Source organism: Poeciliopsis prolifica, unplaced genomic scaffold (genome assembly GCF_027474105.1).
Source record: "Poeciliopsis prolifica strain line A6 unplaced genomic scaffold, Auburn_PproV2 SCAFFOLD006, whole genome shotgun sequence".
In the NCBI taxonomy this organism is placed as follows: Eukaryota; Metazoa; Chordata; class Actinopteri; order Cyprinodontiformes; family Poeciliidae; genus Poeciliopsis; species Poeciliopsis prolifica.
In genome coordinates this window covers 4,569,633-4,588,949 of record NW_026562381.1, presented here as the reverse complement: position 1 = coordinate 4,588,949, position 19,317 = coordinate 4,569,633, and the positions used below count along the sequence as shown (strand labels likewise).

The window sequence follows — 19,317 nt, the reverse complement described above, 5'->3', positions numbered from 1 at the left end:
TAAAAGTTCTCTTCCCCTTCTATTCCCAAGAGAACAACAAATAAAGAAAATTTATTGTAAAACGGATTATAATGTTTTCAATCTTTTCGTGCTCTTCAGGTGTGATTCGTACAGCAGAAGCGCTGGACCGAGAGACGGTACAGCATTATTGGCTCTCTGTCTACGCCACAGATCTGGGAACTGAGCCTCTGATCGCCTGGACTCATGTCTTTCTGGAGGTTCTGGATGTTAACGACAATGCTCCAGAGCTTTCCCGGCCGGTGTATTTTGCATCTGTCCAGGAAAACTTGGATAAAGTGACCTCAGTCATCCAGGTGTTGGCCACAGATTTGGACACAACCTCTGAGGGGAAGCTTTCTTATCAGATGCAGGAATCTCACAAGACGTATTTTGATGTGGATCCAAAAACAGGTAAAAATAATTCGAAGAAAATATATGCAGCTTCTTGTATAATCTTTGTTTTCTTAGGGGTTGTTTTCTCTATGATCTTAATAGATAACAGGTCTTCTACATAGGAATGTTAAGGTCTGGGCTTGACCAGGCCAATACAACGTTTTTTTTTTTTTTTTTTTTCTTTTTTAAGCAGTAAAACAAGCATTCTTCGCCTTCTCCATTTGGGTTCATTGCCCAAGTTTTAATTGTCGGATAGATAGTTTTATGTTTAACTCCTCAATTAAGTGTCATAATTGGTGGCTTATGGTTAGCTCTGGTGTCCAAGTTATTTACAGACAATAAAAGACCATACATATCATCAACCCTTTATCACATTGGATATCAGGTTGAAAAAAGTGTTTGTGCTGAGATACTCTTTTGATATGGTATTTTTTTGTTCAAAGAAGATTGTTCCTAATGTGGTGTGATTCATTCAAATGCAACAAACCTAAGTCATGTTGGCATACTATTTGAGAAAATATGCTTCACCTTTATCTATTTGAAACAAGTTGTTCTTACACCCTCATTTCCAGTTTTCCTTGCAGAAAATTGGACCGTTCTAAGAGATCTTGTACTTTTTTATTGTTTCTTTGAGCACTGTTTTTTTTTGCTAGGAAATCCAATCCTATGGAGACCAACAGCTGGAACATTGAATAGTGAACTGCAGAATCAATTTTAATTTGTTTGGATAGCGCATAACTCTTCCAATATTGAAGACAATGTGGTTCTCCCTGAAGTACACCCTAGATTTAAAAGATGTCCTTTCGTTCTGTTCTTGTATAATGCATTTATTTTCAGCTCTGAATATATTCTTACACTATAATGTTTTTCTAAAAAAGAAGAACATGAATTTCATGGAAATTATTATTTCCATTAATGAAAATATTTGTATGCTGCCATTTTGTATTACATTGTAAATCAAAATATTGTTGGTTTGGTGAAGCTGGCTCAAACCTCAATTTTTATTGTTTGGTTTCTTAGATACAGGTAATCATAAATAGATAGATGGGTAAATAGGTATGGTTTATTTTTACATTATAAAGTAAAATGATTTATCTAAAAGTTTTTTTTTAATTAACTCACTACATGCAAATTAACCTCCACTGTGGTATAAAGGGTGTAAATCAATCATGTTTCCATTTGCTATCTATTTATTGCACATGCAGTTTAAGGAAGAATATCGGCCTCCTGTGCTATGAATAATTTACACCTTAACTAAAATTTGCTTTGTGCTCAAAAGACATTTCTCACAGTTTCAGCACATCCCAAAGGCAAGTTTCACATTTTGATTCAGGGGCTACAGTCTTTACAAGGTGCTGTAAAGACTGGCAGGAGTTTCATTATTCACAAAACGGTCTGTTGAAAGGTTTCTGTTTGTACAAGTCTGAGCAGTGCAGGTAGGCGTGTCACAGAGAGCAAAGCTGAAATTAAAACTTGGAAGCAAATAAAGTAGCAGTCACTTCTAAACTTACTGCTTCATGATTTTGATGGAGAAGTAAAACCTTTAAAAAAAAGTCGCAGTAAACTCTTAGTATCTCTACAAACTCTTGACAGTTACAATCCAATTACCTGGTGAGGACTTTTGATGTTCAGCCGAGGGATAGCACCATGAGTACTGACATTACAAGTTACTACAAGTCCTGTCCTCCTCCTATTATCTGCTGTGCTGTTTGTCCACACCCTAAGGCTAATATACTGAGGGATTACACAAAGAGAAGGCCAGTTGTGGTGAGAAGGAGACAGGCCGAGCTGTAGGTGTCGAAACAGTTCTGCTGTGTCACACCAGGAAAGACCCTTTTTTGTCTGAGCGCAGCTGTATTTGATATTCATTTACTTGCAGATACGAGAACAGAATAGAGTGTTTTTGGTTGAAAGCGTTCATTGTGTTTCTGTGTATTTCTGTATACTGAGGATTTCCTAACGTCAAGTCTGGTCTGAGATCATTTGATCGGATCTGACCCAGAATCTCTGCGGAAAAGCTACTAAACTAAAACTTTCACTCTAACTTCTGAGTAGAATTCTTATAAAATGCTATCTGAAGTGTAAACAGTTTTGTTAAAATGCAAGGGGTTTCTAGAGTGAAAACAAACCCAAGGCATTAATAATAAATTTAATTTTACCCTTATCAATGCCTTTACAAAAAATACATACTCCTTGAACATTTGGGTATTTGTGTTGTCACAACTAATATATTTGTAAAATAACAGACCTACATATTTATGTAATACAGGACTTTATTTTGTTATAATAATTTTTTTTTCCAAATCTAAAACTTATGATATGTGTTTCTATTTCACTCGTCTTTGCTAGTGCAATCTTATACTGATTGCACTAGCAATACCTGCCTTCAGATGTCACCTAATTAGTAGATAGAGTCAACTGTGTGAAATTTAAATTAAGAGCATAATGGACACCAAGGAAAACAGCAGAGATCAGATCCGAAAGTTAAGAAGACATTTAAAGAACTGAGTTATGGGATAGTAAAATTAGCTTTAAACATGTCACAGAGAGGGCTCTGTTCAATCTATTATCTTTAAGTTGGAGAGAGTATGACACAACTCCACTCGTACAAATACTGACTGTCCCTATGGTAAAACATGCTGGTGCCAGCATCATTTTGTAAAACTACTCCAAAAGTTGTAAATCAAGTGAACCATCTGCTGAAACTTACTTGCAAAAACTTACTTTAAAAGCAATAGATATGCTTTTAAATGAAAATTTTCTCAGATTTACACTATCATGTTTGCTTTCGCATCAAAACCATATTAACCATATTGGTTAATATGGTGTTTCATATTAACCAATAACATGAAACACCATAAACATCTCAATATATCCTGTGATCCATGTTTATAGGCATTTTTCGAAGGAAAGGCAATCAAAATGCTCATTGTTTATTGACAGGAGTCAATGCAGTTTCATTGACTCCTGTAGAAACAGGGTCAATGAAAAATTAGGGTAAAAAAAAACTGTTTCGCTTATGTCATTAAATCATGTCTTGGAAATCAAATTAACTTGTTGGAACTCTACTTTGAACTGGATATATATTTTTGCAGTAGAAAAGAATTTTAGTTTTGTTTGTTTCAGAAAAACATAATCAAATGTAATTGTGTGACTACTTTCATCTGCTCAGTTGCCATGAAAACTATGTTTTCTGATATGGAAAAATAACTAAAAATTAAAATGATTAATACTTTTTTTACATCCACAAATGTGAATAAACCACATGAATTTAGGTAGATACAGTCACTATGAGGGAAATAAATGATCTGTTGAAAAAGGATCTTTGGAACATGATCCACCTTGTCTTATTTTCACAGATAAACCGCCTATTACTAATGCATGGGGTGAGTTGTGCAGAAACCTCTCATGTTCTGACAGGATAGAAATGACTCACATCTAATGCTTTTGACTAAGAAGCATATTTTATACAGCAGCATTGTCTGTTGGTTTCAGCCAAGAATTACTTTTAGTGTCAGGCAGGAATGAGTTGTGCTTCAAAAAAAAGAGACAATTATCACACATTAAGTTTTGACAATCAAAGCTGCTGCTTCATAAGAAAACCACTTTGGTATATGTTTCATTATGTGATAAAGCAGTTGTGCACTGGCAAGGCCAGACAAGTTTGGAATGTACCCATTTCATTAACCTTTTTGAAACGGCATATTTGTCAAACTTTTAAAGAAAGTTTATGATTCATTCACTGATAAGGGGTGAATTTTGATGCGTTTTTGTATCTGACATTTGATACATAAGCCTGCATAAAGGTGAATCTCTCATCCTGTGCTTTCTTGTTGTCAGTAACCCCGTGAAAAGACCCATAGCACATTACCAACTGTAGCTTTGCAGTTCAATAACTGTTTCAGGTCAATTTACAAGCAACACATTGGTGTACTTTAAGTATAGACTGAAACTTAGTGGTATTTCAGCTCATATTTTTATTTCTGTTGCCACATAACTTTGTCAACAGATGTGTAATAAGCTACTGAATACTAAAGATAATAAATGTCCTTTTCTGGTGGAGTTTTCTAAGAACAACAATTATTACTTTGTCAGGATGATTACATAGTTCTTTAGGGTGTACACTCAAAACTTATACTATGCACCTCTGGCTTATTTTTCACCACAAAGCACATATGGATTAAAAAGTAAGTAAGATAGATACATATTGAGAATTCTGTTGAGTTTCGACAAACAAAAATATCTCTTTTAATACATCACATTGTCATAGTGACATCATTGGGGAAAGCATACATTCCTTGCTCAAGTTGAGATTAGATTATCTTTAAATATCTTTTGATAATATTTTTTGCTATAAAATAAAATTTTAAAGTTTTTAGAAACTTAAGACACTTTTTAAATGTCTGCTCATTTTATAAATGAAAATAAGCTTATATTTAAATTTAATACCACAGTTTGTATTTTAAATGAAACAATTAAGTAACTCATTTTTTGGTTTTCATCATTTTGATAAATGGTGAGATAATGTTATTATCATAACATCCATGAACCCCAAAGTCAAAATATGAGAAACTCAAGGCTTCTCTTAAAATGAGTATGAACAACAAGGCAAGACATATTAACCAATAACATGAAACACCATAAACATCTCAATATATCCTGTGATCCATGTTTATAGGCATATTTCGAAGGAAAGGCAATCAAAATGCTCATTGTTTATTAATACTTGAAAAACTGAATACTTTCAAGCAGATATGCTTTCTGTCCGGGCCGCTGTATCACAGTGATTCTGCTGCAGCTGAATATGGATGGTTGTATTGTAAGATTTCCTCATATGGGAGGTTTCTGTGCATTTATCACTTTCAGCTTTAAGCAGAATGGAAAATGTCATCAGCATTTTATCAAGTTGATCATTTACAGGAAATTACATAAAAAAATGTTTGTTTCCCCGCCCCCAACGAACATCACACCACTCTTTAATCATGGCTTTTATCGGGTGCAACGTTGGAGTCACTCCTCCCATTCCGCCAGAGGGCGCTGTAGTTGCTTTGCATTGGTTCGTGGTGAGGGCGAAGAAAACTGACGGCGGACCGTTAGCGCGCTTAGGTTGCCGTTAGCTCAAACTAACAAGCTGAATCTGCCATAAAATCATATACTACTGGCGTTCATGAGTGTTGCCCAGCGTGTTTAACGGGCATGTCCGAGTAAAAGCACTCGGCAATAAAATTAACGACAACAACGGCTATCTTACGTTCTTTGTAACAGACCGGTCTTGGTCTCCAGGCCACTTTTTGATGGTTTCGGTCTTGTCTCGGGCATTGGTGACTCGGGTTTTAAAAACAAACAAACGACAAAAAAAAAAAAAACACAATTGTGGAAATATCACTAAATTTTAACAGCTTTGTTTTCGCTGGATGCAAAACATACCGATTAAAACTCAAGCAATAACGTGACCAGACATGCGCAGTGGTTTCTGTCTTAAGTGTTAGTCTCTCGCTGCATAAATCATAAGAAATCTGATTCGCTTTCACACACTGTGGGGACTATCATCACTTCAAAGAAGCTCAAAGAAAGGTAGGCTCTGTGGACGTGATGTTAGCTAAGCTAGCTGTACAGTGACAAATTGGATTTGATAAGAAAAAAAAAAAACGTTGTCACTCACTGCGCTGAATTATCGTGCGGAGGTGTTGACTGATGTTGCAGATATGGAGCGACACTCTGACCAAAGTGACGTGACATTCACGAACGATCCGATTCTTCTGAACTGCTCTTTACTGAAGAAGCGAGAACTGGAACCTAACAGAACCGTTCTTTATTCCTGTAACGCTCTGCGTACTGCAGTAGCCATTATAATTCTACTGAATTATATATATAAATGTATTGATATTTATTTAATCAGCGAATAAATAAAACATAAACAGAACAGAAGAGCACAAAACAATAAAAGCACAGCATGCTCGTTGCACTTTGATTGTTTTCATCACCTGTCCAGGTGGCAGATGTTACAGCAGGAGGAGGGTGAGAACAGTTAGGGTGTGTGGCTTGTGCTTGTTTACTTCTTGCTTCCTTGGTCAGTGTTCAGTTGGTAGTTGAGTGTTTACCGTTGGTGCAAACAGTGGTGGTTTCTGACATTGGCAATACGGGCAATTGACTCAGGGGTTATCTTTTTAGGGATGGCACGAGACCGCTGCAGATTGTGGCACAGAGATGGAAGCAAAGCAGAACAAATGTGCTCCGCCAGTTGCCACGAGCCTTACTCCTGAACCTCTTGAAACTCTCACAGGATATCATGTTTAATGGGGAGCCCACTCTGCCTTTAAATGCACCAAAAGACGTCCTTGAGACTCTCCAGAGGCCAATAACATTTTGCCATATGTCGAATGTTATGGTGGAGGCCTTAATCCATTTGAGGAGTGTCTTTATAAAAAACGTCTTAACGTTATTTTCTTAGATTTTTTTTTATGTGCAGCAATGTCTTATGAATATTCTCAGGTAAAATAAAATGGAGAAATAATGTAGTGTCTTTTTGTTCTGGGTGACATCCAGAAATATCTGTAGAAATGTGGCTGAAGAGACAGTCGGCTCAGATGAAGGCCAAGATACAAACAAAGATTCTATTGCAAGTTGCTTTTGAAATTCCCACGGATACTTCACATAATGGCAGTGTGCTTCTCAGATTATACTATGAGAACATTCTGAACTTTCATTAGTTGTTATTTAATCTACTAAAGTTGAACTTTTTTACTGTTCTGGGTCTGTTTGAATTAGCTCTTACATCCAGATTATCCAGAGAGTTTTGTACCTTATAGGGAACAGATGCTTCTGATCACCATGTTTGGCAATACTTCCTCATGGTCACCAATTGGGCATTTTATCACTGGCCATGTTTGATCATTGAGAACAATTTTCCAGGTGATATAATGCATGTATAGTTCTGAGATTTAAACATGAAACTACATAAAGTTCACATTGTGTTTGTGAATTAACCTTGAAACAGTCTCTGTGTTGAAAATTACTTCAGTGAATGTACAAATTCTGCATTAAATCATGAAAAATAGAGTGTTTTGCTTCAGATCAGATAGCAGTCAAGCTGTGAATGTTTTATTGCTCAGGGATAGCAGCTCAGCATTGTTCTTTTTAAATCGCTATTTCCTGCAGGCAGCAATGATTCTTGCCTCATCTCTTTTCAGGGACTTGTTTACCCACATGACTGTTATTGAGGGATTTCTGCATTCTCAGCTTATCATAGAGTATCCCTTTTCAAACCAAAAGCAGTGGATTTAGACACTTGCTCTGCAGTCTTAAATCACTGAAATGACTCTCTGATCATTCTAACATGCTCAGAAAAATAAAATAGAATTTTATGAAGCTCAGTAAATATATACAGGTATTAAAAGGAAGAGAAGCTGCAGTTTCGGAGCTGCAGATCATTGTGAATTGACAAAGGAAGATGAGGAAACAAACAAACAGGACGCTGACATCTCAGGCAGCACTGTTTATCTTCACGTGGTTCTGACAGGCCTTCAGTGTCGCTGAGTGAAAACAGGCAATGTGGGACAGATGAAGCTTTACCCCCAATCCCCATGTCTTTCCTACTGAGAGAAACACGCTTTCTCATGTGACCCACCTGTCTTGTTGTCCTCTCAGCTGGGCTTGTTTCACTGTCGTAAAAGGGCCGAACGACTCTCAACAGGCCTTTCACTCCACTTTTGACCTCTTAAATATCCCTTCACATAACAGCGCCTGCACCTCATTTGGCGCTGTCTGACCAAACATGTTGGGGGAGTCTCTAAGGGCAGCTGTTGATCCTGACATTTCGTCTGTTTACATTAGCAATTCAAACAGCCGAGAGTCGCAAATATGTCAAGGTTGTTTTCCCTGTGTCTACAGTTTGAATACTTCTCTAACATTTTAACAATTCCTATTCCAATCATCAATTTTTTTTTTTATAATTTATAGTCTCAGCTGTCTGAGTAGACAGCTGAGATTTGTTAGAGAATATTAGTGAACAAATAGCAAAATAAAGACCAAGGAACACCCCTGCCAGTTCTTGGAGATGTTTTAGAGAGAAGTTCACAGCAAGGTTACAATATATATTAATATTTCAAGGTTTGAATGTCTTTAAAGTGAAACTAACACCAAATAAAAACATTGTTGGTGATGAATTGTCTAAATGGGTTATTTAGAATTTAAGACTGCCTTAACAAATTTACATTTTTGTCAAAATTATCTAATTTACACTTCCATGTAGTTAGTGTGAAAAGACAGATTAAATACCTGGTTTGTAAATTATTGTGATGAAAAATAAAAGTAAGAAAGAAAACGAAAACAAAAATAAACAGATAAGGTAAAATTAAAATCTGAGATTAAACAGCTTTAATTGTCCATAACTTATTGTGCATGTCATTCTTGTTTAGAGAGGGAACAGAAGTGGTAAACATTCCAACAGTGATCGCTATTGTTCTCCTAAAAATTGTTCTGAGAGTGGGAGCAAAGTTCAAACCCTGCCTCTGTCTCCTTTTGTTGGATTATCAGTCGGGGAGTAAGTAGCGGAAATTGTGAGACTGACTCCTCTAACCTCCGAAAATGTAATGGGGAAGACAATTTCTGAAGCAGTTCAGATAAATTTTGTTGATGGATTAAAGTTCTCACTGTGTTTCCTGCCAAAGCCATCTGGGCAGAGTCCCTGCGACGATTTCACATTTTCCATCTGCTTGCTGTCTCTTATCAGTTGATTACTAAACACCTCATATGCAGAGAAATGGTGAAAATTGAACCACTTGTGAAAAAGACGTTTTCACTAACATATTCAAGGAATTACATTTTCCAAAGATACTTTTTTTGCCACGGACACTGAAGTCCTGAATCAAAAAATGTTTCAGTATAAAGACAACATTTTACATAATTATTTGTTTTAAATGTCTACATATTTTAAAGGCTTGAGAATCATTAACTTATTTACTACAAAGCTAAGACCACCTGTTTTTAATGCAATTATAATACTTGATACAATGATGGATATTGTATTTTCATGTTTCATGTATAACCAGTTGATGAAGATTCAGTGATTATAGAAATTATATTACTTTTAGCTAAGATCACTTAATCTAGATGCTGAGCTTACTTGAAATGTTCTATAGTGGTCTGTAGAGATCTGCAAATTATACAGACTACCGTACACAGAAACGTAAGCTAAGGTGCCAGCAGTTCATTAAGACTACAACATTTAAGATGCACAGTTTGGGAAAAAAAATCTAACTGATGTCCCATGTAAAAAATGTAGTAGTTACTTAACTAGCATATCACAAGTCAAGCTTAACAATGCACAGGAAGTTGAGAGAGAAACAATTATTTTATAAAAGGATGTATATTTTCATCTCAACTTTTCTTTTTTAATTTTTTAGACCTTCAAGCTGACTCGAGTTTTATTATTTCCGCATTTAAAATTGAGAAATATGGAAAAAGAAATGATCAAACCCAAAACACAAGCGCATCAGTGCAGAGGCTCCATGAGCCTCGTTGGTCTGTATTTCTCCAAAGTGGCAGTTTTACATAAGCAACAGGCTGTCTACAATTAGTTTTCTCATAACTGGATGTTTGGACAAAGCCTCTTTCACATTGTGTCAAGATTACTTAGAGAGTGTAGCTACTGATTTAATAACATCTTTGGACACACAGTAAGAAAAAAAATAATAAAAGAATAAATTTTCTTTATGCCCTTATGTTCACAATATCTGCTGCGGAATATTTGCCCAAGTTATTTTTACTGGCTGACTGTGGTTTGTCTTTTTGCATCCAATTGGATGCAAGGAACCAAGTTTCTGATTGTTTCACAATCCCAGAACACAAGAAGTTTGTTACAGGAGAAACTGGTTTTGGTTGGTGAAAAGAAATACCCTTTTTGTCTGTTGTTTGTGCTGAGTTCATCCATATTTCCTGCTTTGAAAATGCTCTGTCAATTTATTTTTTTTGTCTCCAATAAGGGGGCAAAAAATAAAGTTCCCCTTTTGAAGGGGGGCCTTATTTGATATATTCAAATTAAAAAAGGCTTTTCTTTTTAAGGAAACCTTTCTTTTGTTGTTTATAATATTAATATAATAGCCATTTGGAACATCTATTGAATAGAGGGAGGCTCCTATAAAATGATACAAAATGCTTTTGGACTCCATCCAAAATGGAAATGTCCTGACATGCTTTAGTTATAAGCATTTTATACAAGGATTATTTGGAAACTGTAAATACATAAATAAAAAAATAAAAAAATTGTTTTGCAATATTAAATAATGAGAAGTTTCCAGACTTTGTGGGTACAAATGCTATTTAATTATTTTTGTGTGGAAGTGCATATCTGGTTTGAATAGTATTACTCAAATGTTTTCTTTTGAGTCCTAAAATGGTGCTTAGCTTTATTTTTTTCTTTAAAATACAAACATGACCTTCAAACCTAAACATATTTTTTATTTCACACATAAACAAACTTTAAAGCAAGCAAACATGAATGTACCCATAAAATAAACTGTGTTTATTCAGGTGTGATTGGCTCTGTTTTTCTGCCCCAGGCAAAACACAAATGTGCACATATAACTTTCACCTGTCTTTGTTTATTTAGGTGTAATTTCCACTCTCACTCTTCTGGACTTACACTTACCACACTTATTGTGTCTGTATTCACAGGTGTTATCAGCACACACTCTGCTCTGGACCGCGAAGAAAAACCCGAGCACAGCATCGAGGTCAGACTCCCATGAACATTTTGAGTATCTTCAAACCTACACTAAAATCCTGCTACTCTGTAATGCATTGAGGTACCACAGTATCAATAAATCCATGACACGCTATGTTTTGCGGGCTGTTAGAGGCAAGCTGCTGCCTGTTTAACCTCCTGTTTTTAATCCCACGTCTACAGAAAAGCAGCAGGCTTGTGTGCAGAAAACACGGCATCCAGTTGGAATGTTTTAATCAGCTGTAGGGAGGTGTGATAGCAGCAACAGATCATTGTTTGAATTCATCGAGGTGTCCTTTTAAACTCACTTATTATTCAGCAACACACTGAAATCTATCAGAGCAGGCAATTTATATTCACAGGAACATCAGATGTTCAAGCTAACTTTTGTTGATTGGAAATGTCTTTACTTTTAATATTGATCTTGAGCTTCTGTGTTGGAAAACAGCTAAATGACTGATTAATCCTCCATATCAATGTTTTGACTCTGAAATAAGACATCCTACTTTTTTTGTAACTTGATTATGTTTATGCAGCAAATTAATGAGTTACCCAAAGAATATTCATTGAGGTTGAGTTCTTCACAAATAAGGAGATGCTTAAATTAATATATATTTGATATGCAAATGTATGGTAAATGTTTTCATCTTCTTGTTTAATGGATGATTTGTACAATCCTTAGTTATTTTTTTCAAATTACACCTTAGCATAATTATACTGAACATGGCAAATATGAAAACAAATTAAACAGACCACATAAAAAATTCTAAATAACCAAAGAACCAAAAACATAAAAAGCTCTATCTAATTCAACAATTTAGGTTTAAAATTTGAACAAATATCAAAACATTAAACCTAGCTTTTCTTCTCTTTCAGGTAATCGTATCAGACAATGGATCTCCACCTTTGCAGTCTACTGCCACAGTTATCATCCAGGTCCTGGACACCAATGACAACCGGCCGAAGTTCACTGACAAACTTTTCCAAGTCAAAGTGCTGGAACAGCGCAAACGTGACGGCAAAAAGAAAGTCTGCAGGATGGTCGCACGAGATGACGACGAGGGCTCTAATGCTGCCATCACCTACAAGCTTCAGGATGGCGCCGATGAGCGGTTTCACATCAACCCGCTGACTGGAGTGGTGACATCACAGGGAGATTTCTGGCCAGGAAACTACAGCATCCTCACAGTAGGTGTCCCATGTTGTTTGCATTGTTAGGAATTACACAGCCTTTAGCTGTATGAGTGTGACTTTCAGAGTACAATTCCTTAAAAAAGGGGACATTTTCAAATTTGTCTATGTTCCAACCAAAACATAGATGTATTCTACTGTGACTTTATGTAGCCGGTCAATAGAAAGTATTGCTTGCTTGGAAAGTGGACGCACAATGATACATGGCTGTCAAATGCTTTGTTAATAAAAATGTGATTTTTATATTTTCAGAGTTTTAAGTGTTTTATGTGAAACAGCAGCAAATGTACTATTATCTTGCAATACATCCACTACATGTTCAGTAGCAGTGAGAATTTTTTAAAGTTTACATAAGTATGGTAATGTAACAGAGACCCATGATTTACACTTTTCTTAGTTACTTACAGAAACAAAAATACAGAGAATTGCTTTATTTCTAATTACCAATGCAAATTTTGTCGAGATAACATGCTGCTGTAATTTAACATTACAATGGCCAGATTTTCAATAATAACAATTTGTTTATTAACATAAAAAAAATTGGATTTTCAGATATCAGCTGGCAATAGCTGTTTAATGTTGGGAAGTCATTTAGGTTAGATTGCAAGCAGAAACATTCTAATGTCACTATCCACCTGCTTTAAACCAGACGCACACATACTACATTTATTATAAAATAGCTATAATGGCGTTAAATTAATTATTTCCAGATGTCTCCTCAAGGACATGATTGTTTCTCAGAACTCCTCAAATTTCTCAGTTTCAGTTAATTAAAATCAAATCCTGTTCATCATCCAAATATAATTTTTTTTCTGGTCCGCACAGAATGAGATTAAGTCAATTTTCTGTACCTTTCCAGATCAAAGCCACTGATCAGGGCACCCCTCCTCGCTTATCCACAACTCGACTCGATATTGAGTGGGTCCGACGTCCACCACCATCCAGCAAACCAATCGCATTCGAAGAGCCTCACTTCAACTTCGCTGTCATAGAAACAGAACCTGTCACTCACATGGTGGGCATCATCGCGATAGAGACATATCTTGACTTTCTGCAGTACGACATTGTAGGTGAGTGGACACCACAGTATCAATCAAGGTAGCAGAACTGATGAGAAAAGCAGAATGAACTTTGAGTTCTGATGAAGAGTAACCATCTCAGATAAGAGGCTAACGATCGTTAAAGAAAACAAGGTTTTAAAATACCTTAATATTTATTTTTACAGGCTGCTAAATTTGACAAGAAAGAATAGAAAACTAACTGCATGAAGCTCCAGAAACGAGCATGCACTGATCACCGAGTAATGGCTCCTCATAGATCATAGCGTGTTTCTCCGACTCTGGCTCTGTGTGACATTAAACTCCTGCGACTGGAGGGAATTTATATTTGACATTTTGTGTATTGCAACTTCCACCAGAGTGCTGACTGTTGGAGCTCTGGTTTGGGCTGCAGAAAACAAACAGCTCACAATCATCATCCATCTTTATGAACAGCCTTATAATGTGATGTAGGATATTTTCTAAAGGTCAGCAAAGGGCTGCAATGCTAAGTAATGTTGGAACCTAAGAGTGAAAGGAAGAAAATTAACTTTTGCTTCACTGGAGTTATTGTGGTACTTGTATTTATTTTTTCGATTTAATTTGAAGTTTAAAACTTGTGGAATTTCTAGATCTGTAGACAGAAAATATTCTTCATAAGGAGAATATACTATTGGAACCTTTGCAAAAATGTTCATCCATGTGGGTGGGTGTGTGTGTGTGTGTGTGTGTGTGTGTGTGTGGGTGTGTGTGTGCGTGTGTGTGTGTGTGTGTGTGTGGGGGTGTGTGTGTGTGTGTGCGTGTGTGTGTGTGTGTGTGTAATCTCTAATTACTTTCCAGGCATGAATGATATTGTTGGAGAAAACTAGGTGCTTTGTGAATGGGAAAGTAGGTTGTAAAAAGTATTAACAGCAGTGGTGGTATTAATTAGTGTTTTTCCGAATAAATGTGCTCAAAGTAAGATTGAATTTTTTATTTTTTGGTGCAAGATTTGCTAATGCAATAACAGTATTTTTGCATGTCTTTAATAGATATGCAAGCTAAAGTTTTTTTTAAAAACTTTTCAATATATCTGTGATGTTAGTATAGATTAGTATAAGGTATGTGTTTTGAGATTATACTAACTGGAATTATGCATTTTATATGTAAAGACAGCCAACGTTTTTAAACTCCATACATTTGTAATTTATGTCTTCTCTCCTATTCCTGCTGTTCTATGCCTCAAAAGAAGTTAATCTGGCTTCGCTCACTAGCTTTTGTAACTTTTCGTCTTGCAAGATTTAGGCTTGATTAATTTTAGTCCAGTGAAAAGACTCTGATCGCCATCTTTAGCCACCAACCATCCCAGCTCTTCATAATAGTGTCAGTGCATGAGTTTGTTTTTGAAAGCCATATTCCGGTTTACAGTACTGCCCTGCAGGTACATCTATTATCGTAATCACATTCTTTTGTTTGCTTCTTTTTTAATTGTGGTTTTTGCTTGTTGGCTTAACATCCTGCTGCCTCTGTGTGTCGTCTGACAGAATCAGGTCAGAGTGATTTTAGCTATTTCTCTGCTGTTAAAAATGTGGCCCTTTCACTGTAAACAGTATTTAAAAGACATATGTATACAGAGTCTGTTTTTTGTTTTCAGCAGTTAAAACACTTCATTCAAACAGTGTCTAATTACACTCTTTTGCTGGTATGTTCTGCCTCCAAGCTGAGAATGTTCTTTCAAAAGACATTTAGGAACAAACACTGGACCATAAATAGGTGAAAATTACATAATGTTGCCTTTAAAAGGCTTTGACTGGGTTTGTTTATTTTTTTCACAGGGAAGTACATTCATTGAGCACTTTAATTAAATTTCCCTGAAAATTGGCTTATGATGGCGGAACAGAGCGATGTATAGATAAAGAGGAGAAACAACGGGTTCTTGTGTCCAGCTGTACCACCAGGTAGTTTCTCTCTGTGAGAGAAAATCAGCAGTAATCCTTGTCTCATCAACTGCCAAGTCACTATAGGGGAAGGGATCTGCCCTTCTTCTTCTTGCCTTCCTTTGTCTCTTACTCCACTTTGCCCTGAACATTACTGTCATACACATCCTCTCAGAAAATGAAAGGTGTGAAAACCTTCCCAGCTAAAGTGGAAATGAGCCCTCTGGATGTCTCCGGAAGTGTTTGTGAGAGCCGCTCTCTTTGAACCTCACAGGAAGACATTTTCATTTTTCCTGCCAAGCAGGGCAGCGTGTGACTAGAAAAGGCCGAAAGCTCCTCCTGTTCGGTTTTCTGTGCAAAGCTCCACCGGTGCCAGAACTCAGCAGATCACGACAAAGACTCAGTGCATCCCACAGAGGACACTCTGCTGCCTCCGAGCTGCTGACATTTGCAGCTGACATTTATTATGTCACAAAGAGAAGGCGTCCTAATCATCCTGAGTGATACTGATAGTCAGTATCAGTCAACAATATTAACATAAGTAAAGCAATTTTAACAAACATATAATTTGGCTGCTGCTGTTATCATATATACTTAAGTTCTTTGGCAGTTTTGTCAACAATTGATTTATGTTTTACTGCTGAATTAACCATAAAATGAATCCAAGCTTTCTGGATTTCCCTCAATAGATGGAGATTAACTCTGTTTCCTCTCTTAATGTCTACATACATTGAAAGAAAAATACTCCAAATGGAAGGTTATTTGTTAATTTTACAACATGAGGGTAGTAATGAGATGTGAAAAGATAAAAACTTTTTTTAGTGTTTCGCTGGTCAGGGTCTGCAACTGACCAGCTTTGACTGTTTGGTTTTAAAAGTCGGAGCTAAAGTGTTTGTTGTGTAGCAGGATATTTGTGCTGCATTTCCATATTACCTCGAGAATGATCATTTTTGGCCTGTCACCTGTCACTTCAATCAAGCCACCTTCTCCTACAGCCCCTCTCCCCCTGCAACTCCCTTCAATTTAGTTTTGTGCCACTATTATAACATGATAGGACAGGCTGACATGTTTCTGTTTTATTTCACTGCGTTCTGATTGCTCTGTAGTCATGTATCTCTGACCTTCATCTCTGCGTTGGCATACGAGGGCTGTTGTGTCACAGGATTCGTCTCCCAGGCTGATATGATCCTGGATATATTGCCCTATTTTGCCTTCCTCCTCTCCAAGAGCAGAACACTGATTCCTATCGCTGTTTTTTGGCAGTATGATAACTCACAGGGACAAATGAAGGCTTCCTTGGCTGTCAAAATAACTCAGACACCACCTGTGAATGTGTAAAAACAATTCGTCTGCGACACAAAGTGGGATTGGAAGCATAGATGGTGACATAACTGTTTGTGGAAGGATGTGGGCCTCTGTCAGGTTCACTGGACTGGGGTACCTGCTGGGTTTGCTGTGGTCAATATGAGGGTCACGACCTCCAAAGACAGAAGGATTAATTCAATGTTGACAGACGCTCTAGGGGGGGAGGTCACAACGGCAAAGTAAAAATCATTTTGTCACATTATGTTTTTAAGTGTTTTTCAGCCACATTCCTGTGGAGTTATTGGAGAAACATCCAGAGAAATAAATTGGAGATGAAGTCTGGGATCAGGTGTTTTAAACCAGACTCAAGCTAAAAATAATTTATCACGTTTTCACTTTTGACCCTGACATCTTCTGCAGATGTTGGTTGTATTGGGGTTGTTAGATGTTTAAATTGATAGAAATGAAAAAGACATATCTCTTTAATTTATTTCTAATTGTGCTGCACACGTTTCACCTTTTGAAGGCTTTAAAGAGAATGACAAATGAACAAGGATTGCAACTGACTGCAACTGAAAAAAGTCACTCTTCTTGAAGTGCTCTTGGAATAAAGACCAGCAACCTTGAAGACTATGTGTAAGATGGGTTTTGATCAGTTGAAAGAGCAGTAAGTCAGAAACTCTGAACAAAAACCTATTTTCAAATTCAATGTGAATCAGAGGTACAACTGTCACCTGCAGATTCCTTTTTTTACTAAACCTTATTTATTGAAATTCGATTTAGAACTGTAGCTGTTATAAATTTACTCAACCTGTACATCGAGCTATGTTCTGTCAGAAACAGAAAAGAGACGCTGATGATCTCATCTTTGAAGCAGCATTAGTGACTAGCAGCATTTATGACTTTCGAAGACTTTTAATAAAAAAATAAATAAATTAAAAAAAACTGATCGATCTTCTCTTCTGACACTCACCAGGACTCCAGGCTTATTCTCTCATCTAGTGAGAGAAAAAGATGTTTTATCAGCAGGAGGGCCGATGTGATTCCCTTCGTTCAGATAGAGGGTAACATGAGGATGTTCCCTCCCGTCTCTGGTGCTGAATGGTTCAGGCAGGTCGGAAAACCTAGAGCAGACCCTGAAGCATATGGATGACAGGTTTAGAAATTAAAGTTCCCAACATTCCGTCACAGAGGAATTACTGGAAGAAGATGCAGTTGAAAAGGTTGTTTGTCTTCTGGTTATTTTGGCTCACCCTCCTCAACTTACCCTCCAGGGAACATCTAATGCAAACTCAGCTGTTCTGTGGAGCTCTTTTGACTCCTTTTAGAAGTGCATAACTAAAGAGCATCTTGTAGCTAATTCGTGATCGACAATATATTTCTAAAAAGTCTATAATAACTAATAGATGCGATTTAAACATTGAGCCTACTCAAGCACAAATCAAGAACTAAACTTTCATAAAAGGATTTAATCTTCTTATTGTCAAAATAAAATAACTCAGCACTATAAAATAACTCAGATGAGGTTATTCTGCTTCAAATGTTTTATTGCCAGGTTCCCGAGATCAGCAGAAACAACAGACAATGTTTAGGATATATTGGATCTGGATATTTTTATGTAATCTCTTGTCTGAGCAACCAGCTTTCCTGCTGTCCTCATTGTCCTTTGCGTTATTGCATGTAAACCTTTGCAGTGACTTGCAATGACATAGCTGGTAGTTTATAGGCTGACACAAGTGCACTCCACACTTCAGATTTTCTTTAAGAATATTTTTTGAAATTATGTTTTTTTCCATTCCATTTCATAGTTATTTATATGTGTTGCATTAAAACCCAATGCACACAATAAAGTTTTAATGGCTGTGACCATTCAAAATATTATATCATATGATATTTGTGTGTATAAATCATTTGAAGGGCAGAGTTTGATATAAAAAAATACTTAAAATCTGATGGGTTTTACAAATTATTTTCAAGGATTCATCCTCACTCAGAAAGTAAGACCGGTTTCTCTAATCCACTTTTTCTGTGAAGAGACCTTTTAATAACGTCAAAAGAAAGAGCTTTTATTTTCTGGTCAGAGAGCAAGAAACATTTAGAACACACATTTTGTTTTCTATTAATATGTAAATTAACTTTTTGTCCTGATATTAGATATGTGTGGTCTTCATTATCTTCTATCTTTATTCCAATCTGCTGGGGTAAAGCCAAGAATTGTCTAGAAAATGACTGATGGGCTTGAAGCCGCTCAGCTTGCCTTGTTGCTCCAGGGGCTTTGACCCAGATAAACATTTAGAGAATGTATGGAAGGGTAGATGGATAAAATGTTGCTCTGCACATTTTTCCCCCCAGTGGATCATACTTGAAGCCCACAGAATAACGGGAATGAAAGACGCTTTTTGCCTGGCTGGTTCCAGGAGCAAAGGATCCCCCAACCGTGGCAGTGACATCATTTTTGGCTAGAGATAATCAGCAAAGTGAAAAATTGTTATCCCAGAACATTTTCTTCTCTGTCTGCTGAGACTACAGGTCATGATCTGCAAAAGTCTGTCCAGTCTTGAATGGCTTCCAATGGCTTCCAGTCAGTCCAGTTTCTGGTTCTAGACATTTCAGTTTGATCATTGAGTTGTAACTGAATAATACTCTTTGTTGTGGTCCTATTATTTTTGCATGTGTTTCAAACAATACTTTGACCAACCGTGCATAATAAAAGTTGAGAGAATAAAGATAAAAAGAAATCTGAAATAATTGT

At 36.6% G+C, this 19,317-nt stretch overlaps 1 protein-coding gene across 1 annotated transcript in view; it reads left to right on the top strand.

Annotated features, from left to right (window-relative positions):
• The window catches only part of LOC129360427 (protocadherin Fat 2-like), an 87,069-nt gene that overhangs the window by 15,919 nt on the left and 51,833 nt on the right, over positions 1 to 19,317 (top strand). Inside the window, 4 exon segments of the mRNA XM_055030632.1 lie at positions 100 to 411; positions 11,068 to 11,126; positions 11,993 to 12,304; positions 13,167 to 13,377. Of these exon segments, the coding sequence (XP_054886607.1) occupies positions 100 to 411; positions 11,068 to 11,126; positions 11,993 to 12,304; positions 13,167 to 13,377 (894 nt within the window).